Source organism: Canis lupus, chromosome 13 (assembly GCF_003254725.2).
Source record: "Canis lupus dingo isolate Sandy chromosome 13, ASM325472v2, whole genome shotgun sequence".
NCBI lineage: Eukaryota > Metazoa > Chordata > Mammalia > Carnivora > Canidae > Canis > Canis lupus.
In genome coordinates this window covers 35,057,109-35,082,603 of record NC_064255.1, presented here as the reverse complement: position 1 = coordinate 35,082,603, position 25,495 = coordinate 35,057,109, and the positions used below count along the sequence as shown (strand labels likewise).

General features: G+C 42.2%; 1 protein-coding gene across 2 annotated transcripts in view; it reads left to right on the top strand.

The window, feature by feature from the left end:
- TRAPPC9 (trafficking protein particle complex subunit 9) overlaps window positions 1-25,495 on the top strand; it is a 543,982-nt gene that overhangs the window by 324,958 nt on the left and 193,529 nt on the right. For both annotated transcript variants that reach the window (XM_025450136.3, XM_049092784.1), the window contains one exon: window positions 19,166-19,308. In XM_025450136.3, the coding sequence (XP_025305921.1) occupies window positions 19,166-19,308 (143 nt within the window). The remainder of the gene's footprint in view (window positions 1-19,165; window positions 19,309-25,495) is intronic.

Below are 25,495 nucleotides of genomic sequence, written 5' to 3'. Positions count from 1 at the left end.
TGGCTCTTGTTTTATGGGTGAAGTTCTCTGCCCACATGCTGCATCTTTTGTTCTTAATACTAATGATTTTTTTGTGATGACTTACTACTCACTAATCCTAGGTTATCTTTGACTTTACTGTTTTCAGCTGACAGAGAATGTGACTCCTCTAATTTTTCATATTTAGATAATCTTACTCTTTAGAGCGAATACCTCTTAGGTGAGTGTAATTAGGAATGCATATTTAGTGCACAAGGGATAATTTCCTTACACAGCTGTGCATTAAAAATAGCATCTGCAGGACTATAAGGTTTCTGTTTATAATAGAGATTTATTCTCCCAGAGGCCAGGAAGCCATAATCCTCGGAAAGCCCTTAATATGAATGCTGAAGATATTCCATTCATTCGCTGACTCAGTGAGCAGTTACCGAGTGCCTTCACTGGGCAGCGTGCCAGGCTGTGAGCTGGCACCAGGGCACCACTTCACCTGGGGGGCTCTTGGGGGAGGGACCTCATATTTAAATGGGTCACTGTGCCTGTTTTTCCAGTGGTGCCATGGCTATATCTACTGGCGAGGACTTTAGAGTTGGGTAGATGTGGGATTGAATCCCACCGTTGGTGAGCTTTGGCATCCGTTGTGCAAGTGACAGTCCAGACTGCAGTTTCTGTGTTGACACATGAGAGGCTCTGCAGGGCAGTGGTCGGGGTGGGATCTTGGGAGTTGTTGCCAAGGCATAATGCCGCATCCTGGTCTATGTGACCTTGTGGTTGTGTTACTGTTGTTACTGTTGTTACTGTAGCTCATCTATTTGTGGCACAGCACCCCCCCCACCCGCCGCCCAATCCTGGCCCTAAAGGTGCTGGGGCTGAGGTTGTGACTGGCCTGCCAGGCTGTCCTGTTGGCCTCCACCAGTCTGTTTCCTGTCTTCCCTCCCTAGCACCTGTCTTCTTCGTTCAGCTGGGGTCAGACCTCACACAGCAAGGATCAGCCTGGTTTCCTCTCTTTTCAAGCCTCTTCCAGAATAGCTGAGCCTTCTCCTTGTACTCTTTCAGCAGGATAGGGTAGCACAGTGTCCAGCATGGGGTGAATGCTCAGTAAATGTCTGCTGGAGAGTCCAGGCACGTGGCCCTCACTTGTCTACGAAGGAACAGTGGAGGGGTGAGGGTGTTTGGGTGGCAACCATGGCAGTCTTCAGTGGGTGGCAGGGTTCACAGGGTACCTGGCTACCCCCTGCCTGTACAATCTGAGTTGAGAACAGCAGAGAGGCAGGGGTGAGCATGGCGGGGTCTGCTTACCTATAGGAACAAGGTAGGTTGGAGGTCTGGCCTCACTGTGGCCAGATGGGCTCACTGGTACCCCCCACAGAATCTGCAGGTCCATGCCATTATGGGCAGAGCTGTTGTCACCTTCAGGGTGGGCTGGCAGGGCCCGTGGAGAAGAGAGGGAGAGGATGAAGCCCTCAGAACACGTTTTTTGCCTGCATCTCACCAGTTAGGGAAGTCCACTTTAGCTCCCATCTCCAGGTGGTGGTTCTCAGTGTGTGATCTCTGAACCAGCATTCTGGAATCCTCTAGAAATGCAAATTCTCAGGCCCTCCCTGATCTGCAAATCGGAAGCACTGGTGTGGTGTTCCGTGGGACATGCCCCCTAATCCTCCTTCAGCTTCCTCTGGCTCCCCTGTAAAATGTGGCTGAGCTCTTCTATGAAGGATTTTGAAGCTTAAACTATGATGAATAAATAAAACTGATTTGGTGTTTTGTAGTAGGTGGTCATTAAAGGCAACTTCCTTTCCTGTTGGTCAAGGTGAAATGTTCTAGAGGATCTCTAAAATGGGGAGCAGTTTAGAGTGGAGGAAGAATTTTGCTGTTTCTACTGCCTGCAGGAACACCTTTCTCTCTCTGTCTCCGTGCCCGGCTTTCACTCTGTTGGTGGAGACAACGGACATCTGCCCAAGATAGAGAGGATAGAGGCTCTAGGTGGTGGCTTCTGGTGCAGCTGAGCTGAAAGGTATTCCCTAAAGCAGTTGTTAAATTGATTCCCACTGTGGGGGTAAAGGACCGAGGTCCTGAGACAGGTGGTTCCTCACCGGGGCTGCTGTTTTGAAAGGCCTAGAAGTGCCTCTGCTGGCCAAGCAGGCAGAAAGTTTGTGTTTTCCCTTTAAAGAAAAGTTTTCTGGAGTGGGGAAAAAAAGCAAAGGCCAGAGGCTGGGAGAGCTGTTGAATCCCTGAGAAGGGCAGTAGAAATAAGTTAGATCAGGAGCAGCCCAGTTCCAGAGAAAGCAAACCTTACCAGACAGGAGGCTTTGCTGCGCTCACTGCCTTGCAGTCTGAGCAGCCTTCTCTGGCTTTGCCACCCTCTCCCCACTGACCACCCTCAGCAGGGTCTGTGCACGGGAGGAGGGGGCTTTGTAGGAGAGAGCACAGGCCTGGGGGTTCGAGTCCAGTGGAGCCCCCTAGGACCCTCTGGCCTGGGGTGAGTCCTTGAAATCTGGCTGAGCCCCAGGTATTTCACCTGGCAAAGGGAAGTATGAACAGCCATGCCAAGGCTTTCCTGGGGGCACTGAGAGTCCGTTCCAGGGAGCACCTTCAAATATGTCTGTGCTCGGTAGGGTAGCTACATAGTCACAAGATTTTATTTATTTCTGAGGTCCAGGCTCTAGAATCATCTTCTATGTGTTAATATTTGCTTCAATGCTTTGTTTTGAAAAATTTCAAGTTGAAAGGACAGTGCAATGAACAACCATACTCTTGACCTTCCTCCTCCTGGGTAATGAAAGTACCAGTGGGGAGTAAACCAAAGACTTGATGTTGCTTCCCTCTGTTGTCCTCCCCTGGCTCTTGAGAACAGTGACCTTTCCCTTGATAACCACAGTGCCGTTGTCACACCCAGGAAATCGAATGTTGGTGCCATGATGTCATCTAATACACTTCCATATTTACCAAATAATGATTTGTTGAAGATCTTTTTTTCCTGATTGATAAAGAATGCATACTTTTTTTTTTTTAAGATTTTATTTATTTATTTGACAGAGTGAGCACAAGCGGGGGAGGTGGGGCAGAGGGAAAAGCAGGCTCACTACTGAGCAGGGAGACCGATGCAGAGCTCCATCCCAGGACCCTGAGATCATGACCTGAGCTGAAGGCAGACGCTCAACTGACTGAGCCACCCAGGTGCCCCAAAGAATGCATAGTTTAATCTACAACACCTCCTTCTTCCAGCATAGCTTGTTTGAATATGTTTTCTGTGTTTTGCTTCACTGACAAGAGCTTGGAATAGATCTTCCTGCTTTCCTGGTGGCCTCTCCATATGGGACCACCTTGAGCAAGGGCCCAGTGAAGGGTTCTTTCCATCCCCTCCATAGGGGGTTGGTGTGATAGGAAGGGCCAGATCTGAACATGAGCCTTGGCCTTGGTCAGGTCAGTTGTCTGTTCCTTTCTGGATCTTGGGTTTCCAAGGTAAAAAACAAAACAAAAAGAAAACAGAAAACAACATTGCTGACTTGATTGTTTCTAAGGCTCCTTTTAAATTCTGACTTTTTTTTTTTTTTTTTTTGGCTAAAATCACTGAAATTTTATTGTCAGAGCTTGAGAGGTGACTCAGGTCATCTTTGCTGTGCTGTGCAGCCCCAACAGCTGCTCACTATTGGAACACCTGTACTGAGCAAGAGCCCATCATTTCACAGGACTCTAGTGATTTTGACATTTCACTATATATATGTATGTATTTTTTTTTCCTGCTGGATGTGATGTATCCATGATGTTGATCCTTATGTCTCCTTTTCAGGGGCCCCAGGATGGAAACCATCTGGGAGATGCCAAGTCTGTGTGTTTGGGGGGTGGGGGTGGAGCTGGCTCAGGTAATCCCAGTGGCTAAGGGCTTTATTTCTTCTGTTGCTGTTGTGGCTGCTTATTCTTGGAGACATTATGGACTGTGAAGTCCACCATGCAGTTGTATCCAAATTCTTACCTGGATATTGGCTTTACAAGATACCTGTTGAAGGTAATGTAGCCCTAGCATCAAAGGTCTCTACCTTTGAGTGGATATTTTTATTATGGTTTCGGGAGTCCTAAGCCAGGATGCCTTCCAAGGACTCCTTTGGAAGTGTCTGCATCACCACCTTCTTGATGTCATCAGAATTGGCCACCTCTAGACAGTAGGTTATATACATGACATACATGTTTGGCATGGGGACAAAGAAGGCCTTGCCAGTATGCACCTATTCAGGTCAGGAATGACCTTTCCACTTGACTACTGGCCTTGATAGTGCCAGTGGATGCAGGCACGATGTTCTGAGCAAGGCCATGAAGCTACACTTTGTCAAAGGGGTCACCCAGTCCTTTGGGAAGCAGTGTTCGTATACCCTGGTCATGAGTCTCTCCACCATGCCATAATTGTCATGGGTAATCTTGGCTAGAGGGGCTTGGGTGGAAGGTAGTTAGTGGTAGATTAGGCATTGCTGATAATCTTGAGGGGGGTTGCATGCTTCTTGTGACTTTCAAGGAGGGAAGAGAAGAGATGGTTCTACTCTTGAGGTGAGTCTCGTACTTTTCAAGATAGCTGTATAGACTCCACAATATATTTAGCATTAGCATCACTCCATTTGATGTTGATGCTAGTGGGTTCCTGTTTCTGGGAGATAGATACAGGGTTATCCTTTGATCACAAATTTTCTGTTTGCAACCTGGATGAATCTTTTAGATTTGTGATGGGTGGAATCATACTGCAGGGGGCAGACCATGCAGTTGTTAAATGAAAAGATCAGTGAAAAGGTCAATGCAGAGATCAATGATGGACACTGTGTCCACTCTTCCAGAGTTCAAAGCAACCCTGGATAGAACAGGTGTCTAACACATCCCAATCCATGTACTCTGACCTTCATCGTCAGGTCTTAGAGATGTGGCTGGCATGATAGCAAACAAGTGTAGCTTTCTACTAAGCAGAGTGGATCAATGAGCATCTACTATGAACCTTCCATATGCACAGACATCCTTAAGTCTTTTGTCAAAACATGGAAGTGAAAACTAGGGAAGAACAAGTCAAATATACTCCATGGTTTAATGACTGGAACATAAGTTTTGGATTTAAATACAGCTGGCATTTTAACTTCTGGGCACATTAAATCATTCTGTTTAAGTTTCCTTACCTATAAAAAAGTGGGTAATAGTTACATTGTTTTAAAAGCCTCATTCAGGGAAACACATGGATACTGAGAGGCCTCCCCCCACCCCCCCATTTGCTGGTATGCTTAAAGCTCCTCCAAATAAGAACCTGGCTACTTAATCCTCATTAACAAAAAAGTATCCTTCCTTCTCTGTGAATTAAGCCTTTCTGATTCTTGTACCTCTCTTGAGTAAACCATAATTGCATTCCAACCATTTGAGTAAATGAACTCCACGTTTTCATCCTTGGTTAACAGACCTCACGGCCCCTTGTCTATTAGAGCAGCAGCATACAGTGGAACTGGAGGGATTGTGATTCCACTCTCTAAGGCTAAAATGCTATTAAGGACTTAATGAAGGTGCAGCAGTGTGAGGGAGGATGCCAGGGCTAATGAGATCAAAGACAGACTTGTCACAGATTTAACATTGGATGAGATCTCACCGTGCATTTGATTTGGGGCCAGGATTCTAAGATGTGGATTTGAGCTCTTTCTTTCTTCCACACTGATGTACTCCGCTTTCCATGAGTACCAGGTGCCAGGGTCTAATGTTGGAATGCTGTGAGTCCTGTCTCTGTGGACCCCCAATGGAGGTGAGAACAGGCCCAGTCCAAAGCACCAAGTTGTGTCCTGTGGAAGGGGGCACAGGATGCTGCATGCCTCCAAGGAGGGGAGTGGTGCCTGCCTTTCCCCTGACTCTGAAGGTGGAGACTGGCCACGTGAATCTGACAGAGTTGAGCATATACTGGCACATTTTGTTTCCTCCCAAGATTGCTTTGTGCCCCTCCCTCTCTCCTTAGTGTTTTTGCTTGACCCTACCCAAGGCCACTATCATACCTGGTGATGGGTGTTTTTGAATGAGGGTGGCTGCCCCTCTCTTGAATCAGTTGCTATGTGTTCTGCTGCTGCTGCTGCTGCTGCTTTTTTTTTTTTTTTTTTTTTTGGTAGTCTGCTCTCCTAGCAGTGTGCATGATAAGCCAGGGTCACATGTCTGTCCACTCACATCCTATGTTTGTTGATTATTCATTGGAGATGTTCTCCATATGCACTATTGTCAACCCAGACATGAATAAGACCTAACCTATTCATACCAGAAGAAGATACACATCTATCAGAATATTCATAATTTAGAAAAACTGATAACATCTAATGTTGGCAAGGATGTGGAGCAACTAGAACTCTCATATGCTGTTAGTGGGGATGTAAGACGGTAAACCCAATTTGGAAAACTACAGATCTTATTAAATGAACTACACATCTGCCATAATGACCCAAAAATTTCACACCTAAGTATTTATCCGAAAGAAATGGAAACATGTATCAACAAAAAACTTGCATAATAATTTTTTAGAAGATTTTATTTATTTACTCATGAGAGACACACAGAGAGAGGGGCAGAGACACAGGCAAAGGGATAAGCAGGCTCCATGCAGGGAGCCCGACGTGGGCTCGATCCCTGGTCTCCAGGATCATACCCTGGGCTGAAGATGGCGCTAAACCGCTGAACCACCAGGGCTGCCCCAAGAATTTTTTTTTTTTAATGCAGCTTGATTTCTGTTATCCTCAAATTGGGAACAACTCACATGCCTATGAATTGGAGAATGGATAAACAGGGGATCCCTGGGTGGCGCAGCGGTTTGGCGCCTGCCTTTGGCCCAGGGCACGATCCCGGAGATCCGGGATCAAATCCCACATCGGGTTCCCAGTGCATGGAGCCTGCTTCTCCCTCTGCCTGTGTCTCTGCCTCTCTCTCTCTGTGACTATCATAAATAAATAAAAACAAAAAAATTAAGAGAATGGATAAACAGATTGTGCTATACTTATACAATTGGAATACTACTGAGGAATGAAAAAGTATATCTGCAGCTGTCAAAATATGTATCCATTATACACAATAACATAGGTAAATATTGGAGACATGTTGCACAAGGGAAGCCAGCTATAAAAGAGAACATACCATATGATTCTATTTATGCGAAATCCAAGGGAAGGCAAATCTAATCTGTGGTAAACATTTTCAGAAGAGTGGTTGCTCATGAGAGTGTCTGTCTTGGATTAGAAGGGGGTACAAGGGAGCTTCTCTGGCTGGTGGAGGTGTTGTGTGTCTTTATTAGGTTGACAGTTACATGGGGAATATGTTTATCAAAACTTGTATACTTGGCTGTACCTTTTCACTGTATATAAAGTTCACCTCACACCAAAAAGAAAATATTAACAAATACCAGACTCCAGTTGGTAGATTTGCTCTTTGTAATAGTATGTATTAGCAATTATGACACTGCTTTCTGTATATTTTATGTGTGAGCAATTAAGTAAATACATTGAGACCTCCATTAAGTAAATACATGGGACCTCCATTTCTCACAATTAAAGAAGGTTGCTACACATGTGGAAAGGGAGGAAATTTAAATGAATTTTGCGTAAGTTTGGAACTTGAGATTTCACTATGAACTCCCAGTGTGTGGTATATTCCTGTATCATTGTCCGTATATACACCTGTGTCTACATAAAAATTGAAGCAGAAATAAGTGTCAACGTGTGTGTGTGTGTGCGCGCGCACACGCATACATAGGCACAGGCATATGCACACACCTCAGGTTTATTCACTGAAAAAGCCTCGAAGCAAGAGCATCTTAGTTGCAGTGAGCGCATCTAGCACCCATTTCTTGTTATCATTCCCCACAAAAATGATCCAGTCTTCTTCAGAGAAATGGCTGATTTCTAGGGCAGGGAAAATATAAGATGATCCTAGAATATCCTGTTGTTCCATAAAGTAAGGGATTGCTTAAAGATCAATGAGAGCATGTCACAGGATAGAGCAGCTAGATCGAACAGATGCCAGATCTGGGACAATCTGTGTGTCAGCATGAGTAATGATAGTAACAGATTATAACCCATTGAATAAAAACAAGAAGCCATTTATCCATGTGGATATTAACCAAATAAATGGGGAAGAAAAACCTCTTACAGTAGATTGGCATCTAATAAATGTGAAATGAATGATGATATTAGAAGTCTATCAGTGGATGCTGTGCTAGTGGGTGAAAATTTAATGAGGAATAGGCATTTACCAATTCTCAAAGCATCTCCACACAAATTACTTATTGATTACAAGGGAAAATATAGGAACTAAAGAGAGGAGAAAACTTGCAGACGTTATCTTATCATACTTATCTATATATTTATATGAAATGGAGAATTATAAAACAATGGGATAAAATGTGAACAATTTTTGAATTAGGTAACAGGGAGGGTTTTTTTACTTTCAACTTTTCTGTCAATTTGAGATAATATTGCAGTTAAAAGTTTAAAAGAGGGATCCCTGGGTGGCGCAGCGGTTTGGCGCCTGCCTTTGCCCAGGGCGCGATCCTGGAGACCCGGGATCGAATCCCACGTCGGGCTCCCGGTGCATGGAGCCTGCTTCTCCCTCTGCCTGTGTCTCTGCCTCTCTTTCTCTCTCTCTGTGACTATCATAAATAAATAAAAATTTAAAAAAAAAAGTTTAAAAGATACTCTTTAAAGTAGAAGAAAATAGAATTATATTTTATGTTTGTCCTTCTCCGATTGACTTAATTCACTCAGCATAATACCCTCCAGTTTAGAGTGTGGGGAGTGTTTCCAACTATGACTCAGGAATTCTGAAAAAAAAGTGCAAGAGACATATAAGATTGATGCATTAAGTAGAAGAATAGTAACTATTTCTGCAAGGCAAATAAACAGTGCCAAAGATGGTGTCCAACTGTGAAAAATATTTGAAACTTCTATCACAGGCAAGAAGTAATCCCCTTAATGTATAAAACCTAGAAGTCTGGAAGAAAAAGAACTGATAGGTCAATTGCAAAAAAAAAAAAAAAAAAAAAAAGGTGAAATGATATGCATGTAAACTTCCCCAAAAAAGATGTGAAAATGGCTGCTTTTCTTGTACCCCAAATCAGATTTCTGACTTGGTCTTTTAACAGTCCTGGGACATACCCCCCTCCACGTGAACCTGGTGTCCCAGCCCTTCTCGGCCACCAACGGACTGCTGTACCTCTTGAGTATGAGCCATTATGATGGCTGATGTTGCTTAAACCCATTCCTGCATTATTGTGGATGTACTATTTAATTTGTAGTCACTTGGCATCTTTAAGGCATAATTAACACTGAAGACAGACTTTGGCTGAAACTGCTAATTAACTGGAAAGTAATGGTATGGCTCTCATTTGTATGTTTCATTGACCTTAAGTAAACCATAGAGCTGGTCTCTTGGGAATGAACCCCAGCTGGGACCTCTGGTCCTGAATGTTTGACTTATTAAGTGGATCATATCACAGCTATTAATCTTGTGTCCTATCACAGAAATAGAGCAGAAGGAAATCTGTGGTGACAGATCCAATTAGGGTCTTTAAAAATTAGAGATCTATATCTTAGGATACATGTACAAGGGTGATGGTTTCTCTCTGGCAAGAGCCTTATTTAGATTAGAAATCATGAAACATTAGTAATACAGAATGAATAATAAGAGTTCATTTATGAAGTGGTAAGAACCTTAGGTGTTACCTGGCACAACTCTGATTTTACGGATGAGGATATGGGGAACTGGAGGACGGATACGACTTTTCCAAGATCATGTGAAGTTTTAATTGTGGTAAATCAAACTCCATTTTATGATTTTTGCTGTAAAACCTGGGAATCCTGAAGAAGCACATTTGTACTGAGACAGAAGCAGTCCCACATCAGTGTGGTCCACACTGTTACTTGGAGTCTTTTGTTTTAATGTTTGCAAGTGATTGTGTGTCTATAAATGGTCAGAAATCAACTTTGAGTGTAAATTGCTTTCTGTAAAATGCAGCCACACTAACTACAGTTTGAAGAGTTTGGACACATGAATATCATGTAACCACCATCACCACCACCACCACCACCACCACGATATAAAATATACTCATTACCCGCCCCCAGAGTTTCCCTTACCCCCTGTTACAGTCAATCCTTTCTTGCCCCCAACCCCAGGCGACTACTGATCTGCTCTTTCTCACTCAAGACTAACTTTTTCCAGCATCTCCTATACATGCAAGCATACTGTATAGTGCACTACCTCTTTCACTCTGAATAATGTTTTTGAGATTATTCCACGTTATGTGTATCAGTAGTTTGCTCCATTTTGTTGCTGAGTAGCATTCCATTTTATGGATGTACTGTGATGAATCTAGTCACCCACCTCTTCTTGGACATTGAGGTTATTTCCATTTTGGGATTATTATGAATAAAATTTCCACGGACATCTACATACATGCCTTTGTGTGCATATGTGTTTTTATTTTTCTTGGTAGGAATTTTATTGCTGAATAATATGTTAATTATTTAAATTTTCTTAAAGACTAGTTGTTTCCTAAAGTGATTGTAATATTTCATATTACTACCAGCAATTTCTGAGAGTTCTAATAGATTTCCTTAGAATTTTTTTTGTACATAATTGTGTTATCTGTGAGCAGACAGTTTTACTTCCTTTCTGGCATATATTTCTTGAATTTCTTTTTCTTACCTTATTGAACTTGCTAGGATTTCAGGTACATTGTTGATGGTAGTAGTGATAGCTATGTCCTTGCCTTAATCCAGATTAAAATCTGAACACTTAGTTTACCATGAGATGTGGTATTAAACTTCACAACGTTGGGTGTCTGGGTAGCTCAGTGGTTGAGCTTCTGCCTTTGTCTCAGGTCATGATCCCAGGGTCCTGGGATTGAGTCCCGCATTAGATTCACTGTGACGAGCCTGCTTTTCTCTCTGCCTCTCTCTGTGAGTCTCTCATGATTAAATGAATAAAATCTTTAAAAAACCCTGCAAAATGTTTTCATGGGTACTTTATAGATTGAGGGTATTCTTTTCTATGCCTGCTTTGTGGAGATTAAAAAAAAAAAAAACCCTTAAGTTGGTTTTGAATTTTGTCAACTGTGTTTTCTGATGCTATCGAGATGATCATATGGCTTTTCTTTTTTGTCTGGTAATATGGTGAATGACATTAACTGATTTTCTGATGTCATACCAGTCTTATAGTATTGAGATAAACTTACTTGGTTATGATGTATTTTTCTTCCTATCTATTACTGGATTTAGGATTTTTACATCTAAATCTATGAGGGATATAGGTCTGTGGTTTTCTTTCCATGTAAACCCTGTATTACTTTAGTATTTGGGTAAGACTGCCCTCATAAAAAGAATGGGGACATTTCTTCTATTTTCTGAAGGTGTTTGAATAAAACTGTATTATCTCTAACCTAAGGTTTTGATAGAATTCAGTGGGGAAACCACTTGGGGTTTAGCTTCTTTTAGGAAGGCTGTTTTCAGTTGTGAATCCAGTGTCCTTAGTTGACAGGAGGCTCTTAGCTTTTCTTTTTTTTTTTTTTCCTGGTTCCGTTTGGTAATGTGTTTATTTAAGTTGAATCTATTGGCACTAAATTGTTTGCACTATTTTATTATCCTTTTAATGTGTGTAGGATCTCTCCTGACATTCATTTTCATTTTTGATACTGTTGTTCTCCTCCTCCTCCTTCTTTCTCCTCTTCCTCTTCCTCCTCTTCCCCTCCCCCATTTTTGATACTGGTAATTAGTTGTTTCCTCTTCTTCTTCCTCCTCCTCCTCCTCTTTCTTCTTCACCAGCCTGACAGAGGATTGTCACATTTATTGATATTTTCAAGAACTAGACTTCATTTTTCTCTATTTTCAATTTAATAATTGCTTAATTCTGCTTTTCCTGCTGAGATGTTGTTGCTTATACAACTCTTGGCCTTCCAGGTCTAGTAGTCTTCTGTATCTCCATATATCCTAGGACACCTCTCTGTAACATACAACAGTTTATCTAAAGATGTCTCTGGGCTTATGTCTTTAACTAGACTTGAGTCTGTGTAGGTGGCATCATGTCTTGTGCCATCATCCTATGCATATAATAGACATTTGTTTAGGGTTTGAGTGAGTATATGAATGAATGAATGCTCTTCTGAATGGTTTGCAAAAATGGCAAGAGAGTGGGCTGTGCAGCCTTGTGGTTCTGCATTGAAATCTTGGTTGCGCTGCTTCCTGGGTATATGGCCTGGGTCAGCCATAATAGCTCTTAGCTTTGTTTAAGAAAACAGGACTTTCCTTGTAGGATTCTTAAGAATGTTAGAATCAGTGTGTATAGATTATTTTATCATAGTATTTTGTACCTAGTAGGGGCTCAATAAAACATATTGAAAGACCTTTTATAGCCTCTGAAAGACCTTTTATTTTAGCTCAAATAATAAGTAGTATGCCTGGAAGTTTTTTTTTTTTTTTCTTTTCTTTAGTTTCTTGCCCATTACTGATTTCTGTTATGTCTTTTCCAAGTAAGGACCTCAGCATACTCTGAGAAGGGAAAGTCTCATGGTAGAAGTAGCACATTGCTTCTCAGTATATTGTAATTGAAAAAAGTTAAGGCATCCTGTGTCTTTTACCTTACCAACTCACTTTCTGTTTTTATTAAAATTTTCTAATCTTATAGGGCCAACAAAAGTTTTTCTTTTTTTTTAATGAAAGAAGAAAGGCAATAATACTGAATAATTTCACAATTTTTTTGAAACCTACCATTTATATTTAAAATTTAAATTCAATTAATTAACATATAGTATACTATGAGTTTCAGAGGTAGAGGGTCAGGGATTCATCAGTCTTATATAATGCCCAGGGCTCATCATATCACATGCCCTCCTTAATGCCCATCACCCAGTTACCCCATCCTCCACCCTGTCTACTCCAGGGACCCTCAGTGTATTTCCTATGATTAAGAGTCTTTTATGGTTTGTCGCCCTCTCTGATTTCATCTTGTTTTATTTTTTGTTCCCTTCCCCTATGATCTTCTGTTTTGTCCTCTTAAATTCCACATATGAATGAGATCATAATTGTCTTTCTCTGATTGACTTATTTCGCTTAGCATAATTCCCTCTAGGTCCACTCATGTCATTGCAAATGGCAAGATTTCTTTTTTTTCAATGTCTGAGTAGTAGTCCAGTTCTCACAAAAATCTTTAATTTGCTTTGATTTTTATAAATTATTTCCCCATAATCATATTTTCCATGATTCTTTACAGAGCCAAAGACCTAGCCAATTCCAAGAAAATAGTAACACAGACTATTTCTTCTTTGTCATATAGTACTTGATTGTTATGTAACCCTGTGAATTTTTTGCTGCATTCCTAGGTGATTTCTATTACATCATTCCCTGGAGGTGATTTTTAAATTTACCTTAATATACAAAGTCTGGGGGCATCTGGGTGGCTCAGTTTGTTCAGCATCTGCCTTCAGCTCAGGTCATGATCCCCGGGTCCTGGGATTGAGCCCCGTGTTGGCTCCCTGCTCATCGGGGAGCCTGTTTCTCCCTCTGCCCCTCACCCTGCTCCTGCTCTCTCTTGCTCACTCTCTGTCTCTCAAATAAATTAATCTTTAAAAATTAAAAAAAAAAAAAACACCTCGTGTGTCATTTGTGCAACTTCACAGATTTGGGCATTTCAAGGCCATTATTCAGAATATTCCTTTCCCTGACCACATGCCTGCAGTTTGAGAAAACTGCCATGTGTGTGTTGGTTGTTGGGTTGGCTTTGTTTACCAGTTACTTAATTCAGATACTCATTCACTCAGTGTTTACTGAGCTTTCTGAGATCAGGGACTATACTTTATTTATCTTGTTTTAAGCATGAAGCCTGGCATCCAGAAAGTACCCAGAAGTGCTTGAAAAAAATAGACCAAACAAATAAAAGTCAGTTGTATTCAGAAGGTTGTTACAGAAAGGCTTATTGGGGGGTACCTGGGTGGCTCATTCAGTTAAGTGTCTGCTTCGTCTCAGATCATGATCTCAGGGTCCTGGGATCGAACCCCATGGTGGACTCCCTGCTCAGTGGGGAGTCTGTTCCTCCCTCTCCCTCTCCTTCTGCCCCTCCCCCTGACTTGCTCTTTCATTTGCTTGTCCTCTCAAATAAATAAAGTTAAAGAAAGGCTTGTATGTGGGGGATCTTGTCATTTGCTGCTGATGAGGGATTTTTTAAAAAGTATAAGAAATATTCACAAGAAATCAGCAATCCTTTTGAGATGACAGGGCAGTGCCTTATGCTATGGGAAAAGCATTTGGGATTTTGGTGAGTGTAAAATATCGTCTTTGGGTGTTAAAAAATATTCTGTATTTCCCTGAGCCCTTTTATTTTATTTTTTTATAATAAATTTATTTTTTATTGGTGTTCAACTTGCCAACATACAGAATAACACCCAGTGCTCATCCCGTCAAGTACCCCGCTCAGTGCCTGTCACCCATTCACCCCCACCCCCCGCCCTCCTCCCCTTCCACCACCCCTAGTTCGTTTCCCAGAGTTAGGAGTCTTTATGTTCTGTCTCTCTTTCTGATATTTCCCACACACCTCTTCTCCCTTCCCTTATATTCCCTTTCACTATTATTTATATTCCCCAAATGAATGAGAACATATAATGTTTGTCCTTCTCCGATTGACTTATTTCACTCAGCATAATACCCCTCCAGTTCCATCCACGTTGAAGCAAATGGGGGGTATTTGTCGTTTCTAATGGCTGAGGAATATTCCATTGTATACAGAGACCACAGCTTCTCTATCCATTCATCTTTCGATGGACACCGAGGCTCCTCCCACAGTTTGGCTGTTGTGGACATTGCTGCTATAAACATTGGGGTGCAGGTGTCCTGGCATTTCATTGCATCTGCATCTTTGGAGTAAATCCCCAGCAGTGCAATTGCTGGGTCGTAGGGCATGTCTATTTTTAACTCTTTGAGGAACCTCCACACAGTTTTCCAGATTGGCTGCACCAGTTCACATTCCCACCAACAGTGCAAGAGGGTTCCCCTTTCTCCACATCCTCTCCAACATTTGTGGTTTCCTGCCTTGTTAATTTTCCCCATTCTCACTGGTGTGAGGTGGGATCTCATTGTGGTTTTGATTTGTATTTCCCTGATGGCCAGTGATGCAGAGCATTTTCTCATGTGCATGTTGGCCATGTCTAGGTCTTCCTCTGTGAGATTTCTGTTCATGTCTTTTGCCCATTTCATGATTGGATTGTTTGTTTCTTTGGTGTTGAGTTTAATAAGTTCTTTATAGATCTTGGAAACTAGCCCTTTATCTGATACGTCATTTGCAAATATCTTCTCCCATTCTGTAGGTTGTCTTTGAGTTTTGTTGACTGTATCCTTTGCTGTGCAAAAGCTTCTTATCTTGATGAAGTCCCAATAGTTCATTTTTGCTTTTGTTTTTTTGCCTTCGTGGATGTATCTTGCAAGAAGTTACTGTGGCTGAGGTCAAAAAGGGTGTTGTCCTGAGCCCTTTTAAAGTGAGAAGTGTAGAAGTCCTCTTGGATAAGGCATGCCTTTATCTGGGTCATGAGGGAAGATAACATTTATGTAGGTGGAGAGAATCAGTGAGAGCATCCCTGGTAATACAAAAGTTGGAGGGAAGTTGTAAACCTATAGGTGTGGATGATACCCTGAAGAAGGGTGGGAAGTGAGCTTTTAAAATGGCATGAAAAGGGCAGCCCTGGGTGGCTCATCGGTTTAGTGCTGCCTTCAGCCCAGGCTGTGATCCTGGGGACCTGGGATTGAGTCCCACGTCAGGCTCCCTGTATGGAGCCTGCTTCTCCCTCTGCCTGTGTCTCTGCCTCTGTCTCTCTCTCTGTGTCTCTAATGAGTAAATAAAATAAATTAAAATAAAATAAATTGGCATGAAAGGCTCAAAGAGACATCTCTTCAAGGCTGACAATAAGTGGCCAGTAAGCACTTTGAAAGATGCTCAGTATCATTAGTCATTAGGAAAATGCAACTCAAAATCAAAAAGAGATGGCATTTTACACCCATTAGGAGGACTATTATAAAAAACAAACCAGCCTACAAAACAGAAAATAACAGATGTTGACAAGGATGTGGAGAAATTAGATCCCGTATGCATTGTTGATGGGAATGTAAAATTATCCAGGAACTGTGGAAAATGGGATGGTGATTCCTCAAACAATTAAATACATGTAAATAAATGAATACCCAAAGGATTGAAAGCATCATCTCAGGCCTGATATCTGTACACCCATGTTCATGGCAGCATTATTCACAATATCTGAAAGGTAGGAGAAACCCAGGTGTCCATCAACAGATACCTGGGATGAACAAAATGTGGCCTCTGCGTGCAGTGGAGTATTATCCAGCTTTAAAATGGAAGTTACAACATGTATGACCCTTGAAGACATGCAGCTGAGTGAAATAAACTAGTTATGAAAGGACAAAAGCTAGGGGTCTTTTTACATGAGGTTCCAAGAGTCCTCAAATTCATAGAGACAGAACAAGCATGGTGGTATCAAGAGTTGGGGGAGGTTGGGGGGGATTAAGTGTTTAATGGGGACATAGTTTCAGTTCACGAAAATGAAAAAGTTCTGGATATGGACAGACGGTGGTGATAGTTGCACAACTGTGCAGATGTACATCATGCCATGGAACCGTAACTTAAAAATGGTTGAGATGATAAATTTTATTATATATATCTTATGATAAAAAATGGGGGGAGGGTAAAAAAATAGCACTGAAATGCATTTCCCATTTCTTCCCATTTTAAGCCATGTTGCCTCAGGGTATCAGATGGTGAGGTTACAGAGGGAGAAAGGGATTTGTTTAATGAATGTCTACCTGTTCTTTGGCTACATTTTCTCAATGAATCTGCGCTGAAGTCTACCAAGCTAGGTATTCACTATTGTCCCCATGTCACAGTGGAGAAGCAGGCTGAGAATGGAGGGAACACGTGCCCAGGGTCTCCTGGAACCAGGGGGTCACACTTAGCTTCACTGACCCCCAGACCTGTTCTCTGCCCACTGCACGGTGGAGTCTCTCCACTCTGGCCTTCACACAGGACAGTCCTCGTCCTCCTTCAGATGCCCTTCCTATGACAACATGCACATATATAGGTTGTGTTCTTCATTTTAAAAAAGACTGTAGCTGTGGCTGCCTCTGCACTGGAAGAAAGACATAGGGCAATGAAAGACGCGGATCGAAGGCTAAACACTGTGTCTTGCCAGGAAGGGTTACCGACAGGACTCTTGAACATAGAGAGGAAGGCAGGTAGCTCCTCCGGTCCTTTTGGAAGCGTGGCTTCATTTTGCTCTGAGCAGGCGGCAGGATACCTGGGCCCCACCAGGTGCACGTGGCTGTGAAGCCCTGGGTGGCGATTGCCTGAGCCACACCTGTTTGTCTGCGCTCAGGGTGCTCTGACTTCCACGAGTGTCATCCATAATCAGCTGAAGGCCAGACACGAGCACTTGCTCAGACCTGTTTACCCATAGCTGGGCTGCAGCAGTGCGAGCTCTGGCCCTTCTTCCTGAAGTCTGCCTTCCTTGGATTTTCCTAACACCGGCCTTTTGTCTCTTGTTGCTGGTGCTTTTAAAGGTGTCGTATCTGTGACACATACCCTAATGCAGATCATTAAGATCTACTCCCGTTTTCTTCCTACAGTTTATCAGCAAGCTTTTCTTCGTAAGGAACCACATAGTAAATATTCCAGTTTTGCTGGCCATAAATGGTCGGTGTCATATGTTCTTTGTTTTCTGTTGTTGTTTTACAACCTTTTAAGACTGTAGAAACTGTTCTCGGGGCTGTAGTTTGCTGATGCCTGTGTTAGAACTTTACTGTGGAAGGTTGAGTCACTCTAGTGAGGAACTGAGCTGGGTTTGAGATTTCTTGTTGCTATAGTTACTTGGGTGCACCACAGGCTGCAAAATTCCTCTGGTGTTGTCTTGTGTGGGGGGAGGAAATAGGGGCTGCTGAGTGCCAGGAGCTTTTCCCAGAACTCTCATCCACCATCCTCAGCCCTCTATGCATGCCACCACCATGAGTGGGGTCTTTCCACACCTTTGTTCCTTCCCCACTGGTGCTGGTGCCAGGAGCAGATGGGGCTTCTCTGCTGTCCTGGTCCTGTACTGTGCACCTGGGTCTCATGTGTTGGGCTCCCTGGGCATCCCTGCTCCTCCCCCACATAGCAGCCCATCTCTGCCTAGTATCTGGTGTGCCTTGTGGATAAGTGGGTTTCCAGCTCTGCTCACTGGTGGGACATCTCTAACATCGCCGGTGCAGGATTCTGGCTCAGGACTAGCTTTTGCCTTTCTCCTCACTAAAATGGATATTTATCCCTGCCTTTGTGCCCTTGACATTGTTTGCCCCTCCTCCAGCAGCTTAGGGTTTTGCTTCAGAGGAGAAAGAAAGGTGTGGATGAGGATGAGAGGGGAGTGTGAGGTTGGGCCTGGGGTTTTGGTTTCTTACCTTTCCTTCATTGGCTACTGAGGAAAGCTCTTCCTCCGGGCCTGTGCTACTAAGGAAGACTCCCTCTGTTCTGCTGCACCGTGGCCAGTCCTTTGTGTGTTTACCCTGGGAGGTCCATGGTGAAGAGCCTGGAGGGGGTGGGAACTACCTTCTGGTCTGGGTTTCCAGGGGAGGTCTCCACTATTATTAGAGCCCCTACTCAGCCTTTAGCAGTTGATTAAGGTTGAGCTGATTCCTTCCTACTGATTTGTATGATGGCTGGCTCTACACGTGCTGAGAAGATGTCCCTACCCTTACCTTCTGGAAGGGCCTTGTACCTCCTTGGCCTTCTGGCTCTATGGTTTTCCTGGGTTCAAGGAAGTGTCATGAGTTTATAGCCCATCTGCTATACTGACTGTTGGCCTGGGAGCCATACTCTACCTTCCTGATAGAAGTGCCACCTCTCCCCACCTTCCTCATCTGTATGTTTAAGTGATGCTGATTGAAATGTGTTTTTGTCTCTAAAATGCTCTGTGAACCACAGGATAATTTTGGAATCTTTTCCCATTTGTGTATCTGGGCTGGAAATTGTTAATGCAGACAGAGGACGTCACAGGAAAGATGGTGCAGGTGCCAGGTATTGGAGTTGCCCAGGTGGGGTTATCTTCAGCCTTACCTAAGTGAAGTCTGCCTTCTGGAAGAATGCTGATCAACTTAGGGATTGTTAACCTATCATTTTTACATCATTTTAGACCCTGGAAGCTATCCTGAACTTCAAATACTCCGGAGGTCCAGGCCACGTTGAAGGATATTACAGAAACCTCTCCCTGGGGCTGCATGTGGAAGCTGAGCCATCTGTATTCTTCACTCGAGTCAGTACTCTGCCGGCAACCAGGTAAATGAGTCTCTGCCCTGTGATGGCCTTTCTCTAGGGTGTGGCAGCACTGCACTGGGAATTCTGACTTCATCTTGGTCCCACCTCTAGTCAAATCCAAACCATTGTGCCAAGTTGCTTAGCGTCGCTGGGATTTAGGTTGTGTAACAGAAAAGCAGTCATTGTACAGAAATGCTTTTTTTTTTTTTTTTTTTTTTTTTTTTCAGTTAGTTGTGAGTGGATGGGCTTTATACCTTACAAGATGGCATAATAATGATGCTTACATTGCAACATGCTTGTTTGTGGGCATCATTGTACAGGACACGTTTCCCACTCATTGCTCTGAGCCTGGTCCTGGCCTTAGTCTGGTTCAGCTCTCCTGTTAGTAGGGGGCTCAGCAGATAGCCGCATGTCTTGGGCACTCCTGGAGGAGTCCTACCTCTTTTTCTATGTCATTGCTGGCATCCCAGTAAAACTGTGTGCAGAGCCACGCTGTCCAGCATCTGGGCACCTCTGTTCACAGCCATCGGGAGCACTGACCTGTTTCTGCCCAGGGAGACCTTCTTGCACAGAAGTTTTCTCTCCTATTTATCTCTCCAGGCATGATCTTCCTTCAGGGGGAAAGAAATGAGACAGTGTGTCTACTTCAAACCCAAAAGCGACCAGAGGTCCTAGAGGTATTCTTCTCTAAAGTGGGAGAATGACATTTCCCATCTCAAACTTTGACTTAGCGTGAACTGGGAGTGGTGGGGTCTGAAAGTGGTGGATGGTGTTTCTACCAACTGGAGTCACTGTGCTGCTCAGATTCCTGCCCTGGTGGCCAGCAGCCTGTGGAAAGCAGGTGCTGATTACCATTGAGTACTTGCATATTTTCATGTCTGGTGGTGCCTTACGTACTGGTGCAGGATCCAGTGGGATAGTGGTGGTATTCTTAGAGTTAAGGTGGCACTGGTGGCAAGCACCTCTGTGGCCTCGAGCTGGGGAAAGAGCGTCACATTTAGCATCACCCTCCCCCCACCAGTGGGTTCTATCCTCCACAGGGTAAAATAGACGAGTGTTGTTGCCCATGTTAACGTTGATATAAAACTCCCTTTAAAGTGATACAGCCCCAAATAATGAGTGTAGTTTTAGTTTATAGAAAAGACTATTCTTCTTCCCAGCCACTGGAGAATGGCTTCACAAGAATTAATGGCTTAGCTTGGGCTTTTTAGCATCACATTTCATCATCTGTCACTTTTTCAGTCTGTGGAGTAATAGTCTTTCTTGCCAAGGCTTGCCTCTGTTTTGAATTTGTTGTATAAAGCATCAAAGCGCTTGGCCCTGGGGGAACTGTGGCCAGGACTGCTGCCAGACGCTGTTCGCTGTTGAGTGTTTCAGGCCCTTCCTGTGCATTAGGGCTGCTCCATGATGTACCTGCCGTGTTCCCTTCTCATCCCTTCATCGCCTGCTGCCACTGCTCATATAAATAGTTCTTGGAAGTAGCACAGGTTGTCACCGAGTTGGATTTTTCACCCCCTCTTGATATCTAGCTTGCATGTCATGGCACCTGCTGCTCTAAATGACAGTCTAAGATGAGAAAAATGCCACCATGTGGAATGGAGCAAACACACACTTGGGAGAGTTGGTGGTTGGCACAAGTGCTGTTTTGCTCCCACATTCCCCGCCCGTTGACCCTACTCTCTTTTCTGTTGGCCTGTGTGTTCTTTTAACTGCTCTTGGGATTTAGAGTGGATTTCTTCTGATCCTCCCTTTCCATGCCTGCTAGGTCTAAGCCTCCCCAGATCTGTGGATTGAACCTCTGTAGTGTCTTCCTATTCCCTCTGCACTCCAGTGCACCATCTTGGTTACTTTCCTTGGGACTCTAGGAATAGTTGCCTGAGTGGTTCCCCTGCTTCCAGTTTTGCTCCTACATCATCCTGTAAATACAAATGTCCCCACGTTACTGTCTGGCTTAAAGACTTACCCAGTACTCAGGAAGTAAAGTTGGAAGTCCCTACTATGATATTCAGTATACTTACAAATTTGGCCCAGACCTTTCTCTTTAGCTCCCAGTTCTCCACACATCACATGGAGATTTTCACTGGGTATGTCAAGACAGTTTCCTGCAATATGCATGTACATACATCTTTTTCTAAAACTTCTCAGACTGTCATTCCTTTACTTAACCTTTTGAAAAATGTTTGTTGGCTATTGATGATCTCTATCACCTTTTCTGTAAAATTTTCCTGAGCATGACTAGAGAGAATGGGTTGATACTTCTATGGGTCTCTGTACTTTTAATAAAGTACTTTCCAGACTGTAAACCTTTAAGCCAGCACCTTCAATGTTTCATTTATTGCTAAAATCAATACCTCCAACATTTCACGTGCTATATAAAGCATTCAGTGGGGTAAGAGATGGATAGAGCATAGTTCTTATGTTTCATCAGCCTGGTAAAAGCTCATCAGGCAGAAATAATACCAAATGGAAACATGGGTCTATATTAAGGAATGTCGAATCCCAGAAATAGAAATAGCAAGTGAATAAATATAAAAGATTGTTCCCCTTGCTCCTTAATTTCTTTAAAAGACTATTGACTATTTAAGGGAAAAAGCATTTAATTTTGTCGTGCACATCATACACTGAAGTAAAATATACAACAGGAAATAGTGCAGAGAAACTAGAGGGAAACAGAGGAGGAGGAATGATAGGTCTTACATTTATGTGTTACCACATTCCAACTTCAGCCATTTCATAAGTTAAAGGTGCATATTGTAAACCCTTTAGCAACCACTTAAAGTATGGATAATAAACCAGAAGAGAGAAAATGGGTTACTAAAAAATACAAAATGGGAGGAAGAGGTGGCAAGAAGGGTGGAAAGAACTAGAAACATACAGTCAAATAGGAAACAAAGAGCAACATGATAGGGATCCCTGGGTGGCGCAGCGGTTTGGCGCCTGCCTTTGGCCCAGGGTGTGATCCTGGAGACCCAGGATCGAATCCCACGTCAGGCTCCCGGATGGAGCCTGCTTCTCCCTCTGCCTGTGTCTCTGCCTCTCTCTCTCTCTCTCTCTCTTTCTGTGACTATCATAAATAAATAAAAATTAAAAAAAAAAGAGCAACATGATAGACTTAAATCCAGTATACCAAGAATTACATTAAATGTAAATGGATAAAAGACTATATTTAAAAGTGGAAGTTGTCAGACTGTATTTAAAAAAAAACTAGAGTCAACTACATGTTTTCTATCAGAAACTCACAATCATTTACAGATGAAAAGCACAAAGATGGGGGAAGATATGCCATGCAAACAGAAAATTGATGTGAATGTATTAATATCAAACAAGTAGACTTTGAGGAGAAAAAGAGATAGGATAATTTTTATTGATAGAATGTTCAAGTCCTCCAGAGTACATAACAATCCTAAATGCAAATATACTTAATGTCAGGAATAAATGGAAGATGACACAATTATAGTTGAATATTTTGACACTTGTATCTTAGTATATGATAGAACAAGCTAGACAGAAAATTAATACAAATATAGGAAACATGATCAGTTGTAGTAAATAATTCCAGCTACCTGATATTTATAGGACACTAAATATTTATGTTAGAAAAATTGAAATTGAGGAAGACACAAAGGGATGGAAAAATATTCCATGTTCATGCATTGGAAGAATACATATTTTGATGTCTATGTTACCCAGGACAATCTACACATTCACTGCAATCCTGATCAAAACACCATCAACATTTTTCACAGAGCTGGAACAAATAATCCTAAAATTTGTATGGAACTGGAAAAGACCTCGAACAGCCAGATGGATGTTGAAAAAGGAAACCAAAGCTGGTGGCATCACAATCCCTGACTTCAAGCTATATTATAAAGCTCTGATCATCAAGACAGTATGATCCAGGCACAAAAACAGATGCATAGATCAGTGGAACAGAATAGAAAACCCAGAAATGGACCCTCAACTCTATGGTCAACTAATCTTCGAAAAAGCAGAAAAGAATATACAATGGAAAAAGACAGCCTCTTCAATAAATGGTGCTGGGAAAATTGGACAGCCACATGCAGAAGAATGAAACAGGATCATTCTCTTACATCATACACACTGATAAACTCAAAATGGATGAAAGACCTAAATGTGAGACAGGAATCCATCAAAATCCTAGAGGAGAACAGCAGAAGCTGCAGCAACTTCTTATTAGATATGTCTCCAAAGGCAAGGGAAACAAAAGCAAAATGAACTATTGGGACTTCATCAAGATAAAAAGCTTCTGCAAAGCAAAGGAAGCAATCAACAAAACTAAAAGACAACCTGTGGAATGGGAGAAGATATTTGCAAATGACAGATCAGATAAAGGGCTAATATCCAAGATCTTTAAAGAACTTATCAAGCTCAACACCCCAAAAAACCCCAAAGAATCCCATCAAGAAATGGGCAGAAAACATGAATGGACATTCCTCCAAAGAAGATGTACAAATGGCCAACAGACACATGAAAAAATGCTCAATATCACTTGACATCAGGGAAATATAAATCAAAACTGCACTGAGATACCACCTCACACCAGTCAGAATGGCTAAAATTAGTAAGACAGGAAACAACAAATAGTGGCGAGGATGTGGACAAGGGGAACCCTTTTTCATTGTTGGTGGAAATGCAAACTGGTACAGCCAGTCTGGAAAACAGTATGGAGGTTCTTCAAAAAGTTAAAAATAGAGCGACCCTACAATCCAACAATTGCACTACTAGGTGTTTATCCCAAAGATACAAATGTAATGATCCAAAGGGGCACTTGCAATCATAGTAGCAGTGTCCACAATAGCCAAACTTGGAAGGAGCTGAGATGTCCATCAACAGATGAATGGATAAAAAAGATGTGGTCTATATATGCAAAGAACATTACTCAGCCATCAGAAAGGCTGAATACTTACCATTTACATCAAAATGGATGGAACTGGAGGGTGTTATGCTGAGTGAAATAAGTCAGTCAGAGCATGACAATTACCATGTGGTTTCAATCATGTGGAATGTAAGAAACAGTGCAGAGGATCATAAGAAAAGGGAGGGAAAACTGGGAAGAAATAAGAGAGACAAAACCAGGAGAGACTCTTAACTCTGGAATACAAACTGAGGGTTGCTGGAGGGGTGGTGGGTGGAGGGATGGGGTAATTGGATGATGGGCATTAAGGAGGACGGACGTCTGATGTGGTGAGCATTGGATGTTACATGCAACTCCATCTGAGACTAATGATGTACTATATGTTGGCTAATTGAATTTTTTAAAAAAAGGAAAGAAAAAAGTTAAAATGAGGATTGTTATAGAGAGCAAATGTTTCAACCACACATCTTTGTACATTTTAGATATTAAGCACTCAAGACTTGACTCTGGGTTTATAATTTGCTCTGACCATTAAACTATATTTTTTCTTTTGTTTCCATAAAAAAAAGTTTGGTTCTAAAAAATAGTAAAGAGTAGTTATCAATGAAATAGAAAATGAAAAAAAAAGTCAATGCAACCAAAAGTTGATTATTTGGAAAGATTAATAAAATTAATAAACCATAGCCAGAACAATCAAAAGAGAAAGCACCAATTCCTAATACTGTGAATGAATCATTGCAGATTCTACACATACTAATAAAAGAATAATAAGTATTTTATGATAAATCATATTCCAATAAATTTTACAAATCAAAAATGTTTTGAAAGACAAAAATTACTACAATTGACATGAGAAGAAATAGTCCCTGAGATAGCCACATACCAGTTAGAGTTTAAATTCTTAACTAAAGCTAACATAAGGCTCAGATGGTTTCACTATGAAATACATCAAGCTTTTATTAAAAAAACATTTTATTTATTTATTCATGAGAGAGAGAGGCAGAGATACAGGCAGAGGGAGAAGCAGCCTCCCCACAGGGAACCTGATGTGGGAATTGATCCTGCACCCCAGGATCATGCCCTGAGCTGAAGGCACATGGTCAACCACTGAGCCACCCAGACATCCCTACATCAAGCATTTAAGAAAGAAATACTACTACTTCTACAAAACTTCTTCTAGAAGTAGACAATGGAGGGAATACTTCACATTCTCATTTTATGACACTGTCTTCACCGTGATGCCAAATCCACAGAGACATTATGAGAGAGTAAGTATTGTGACAGTGTCCTCATATGCATAATTATAAAAATTCAGAACCAAATATTAATGAA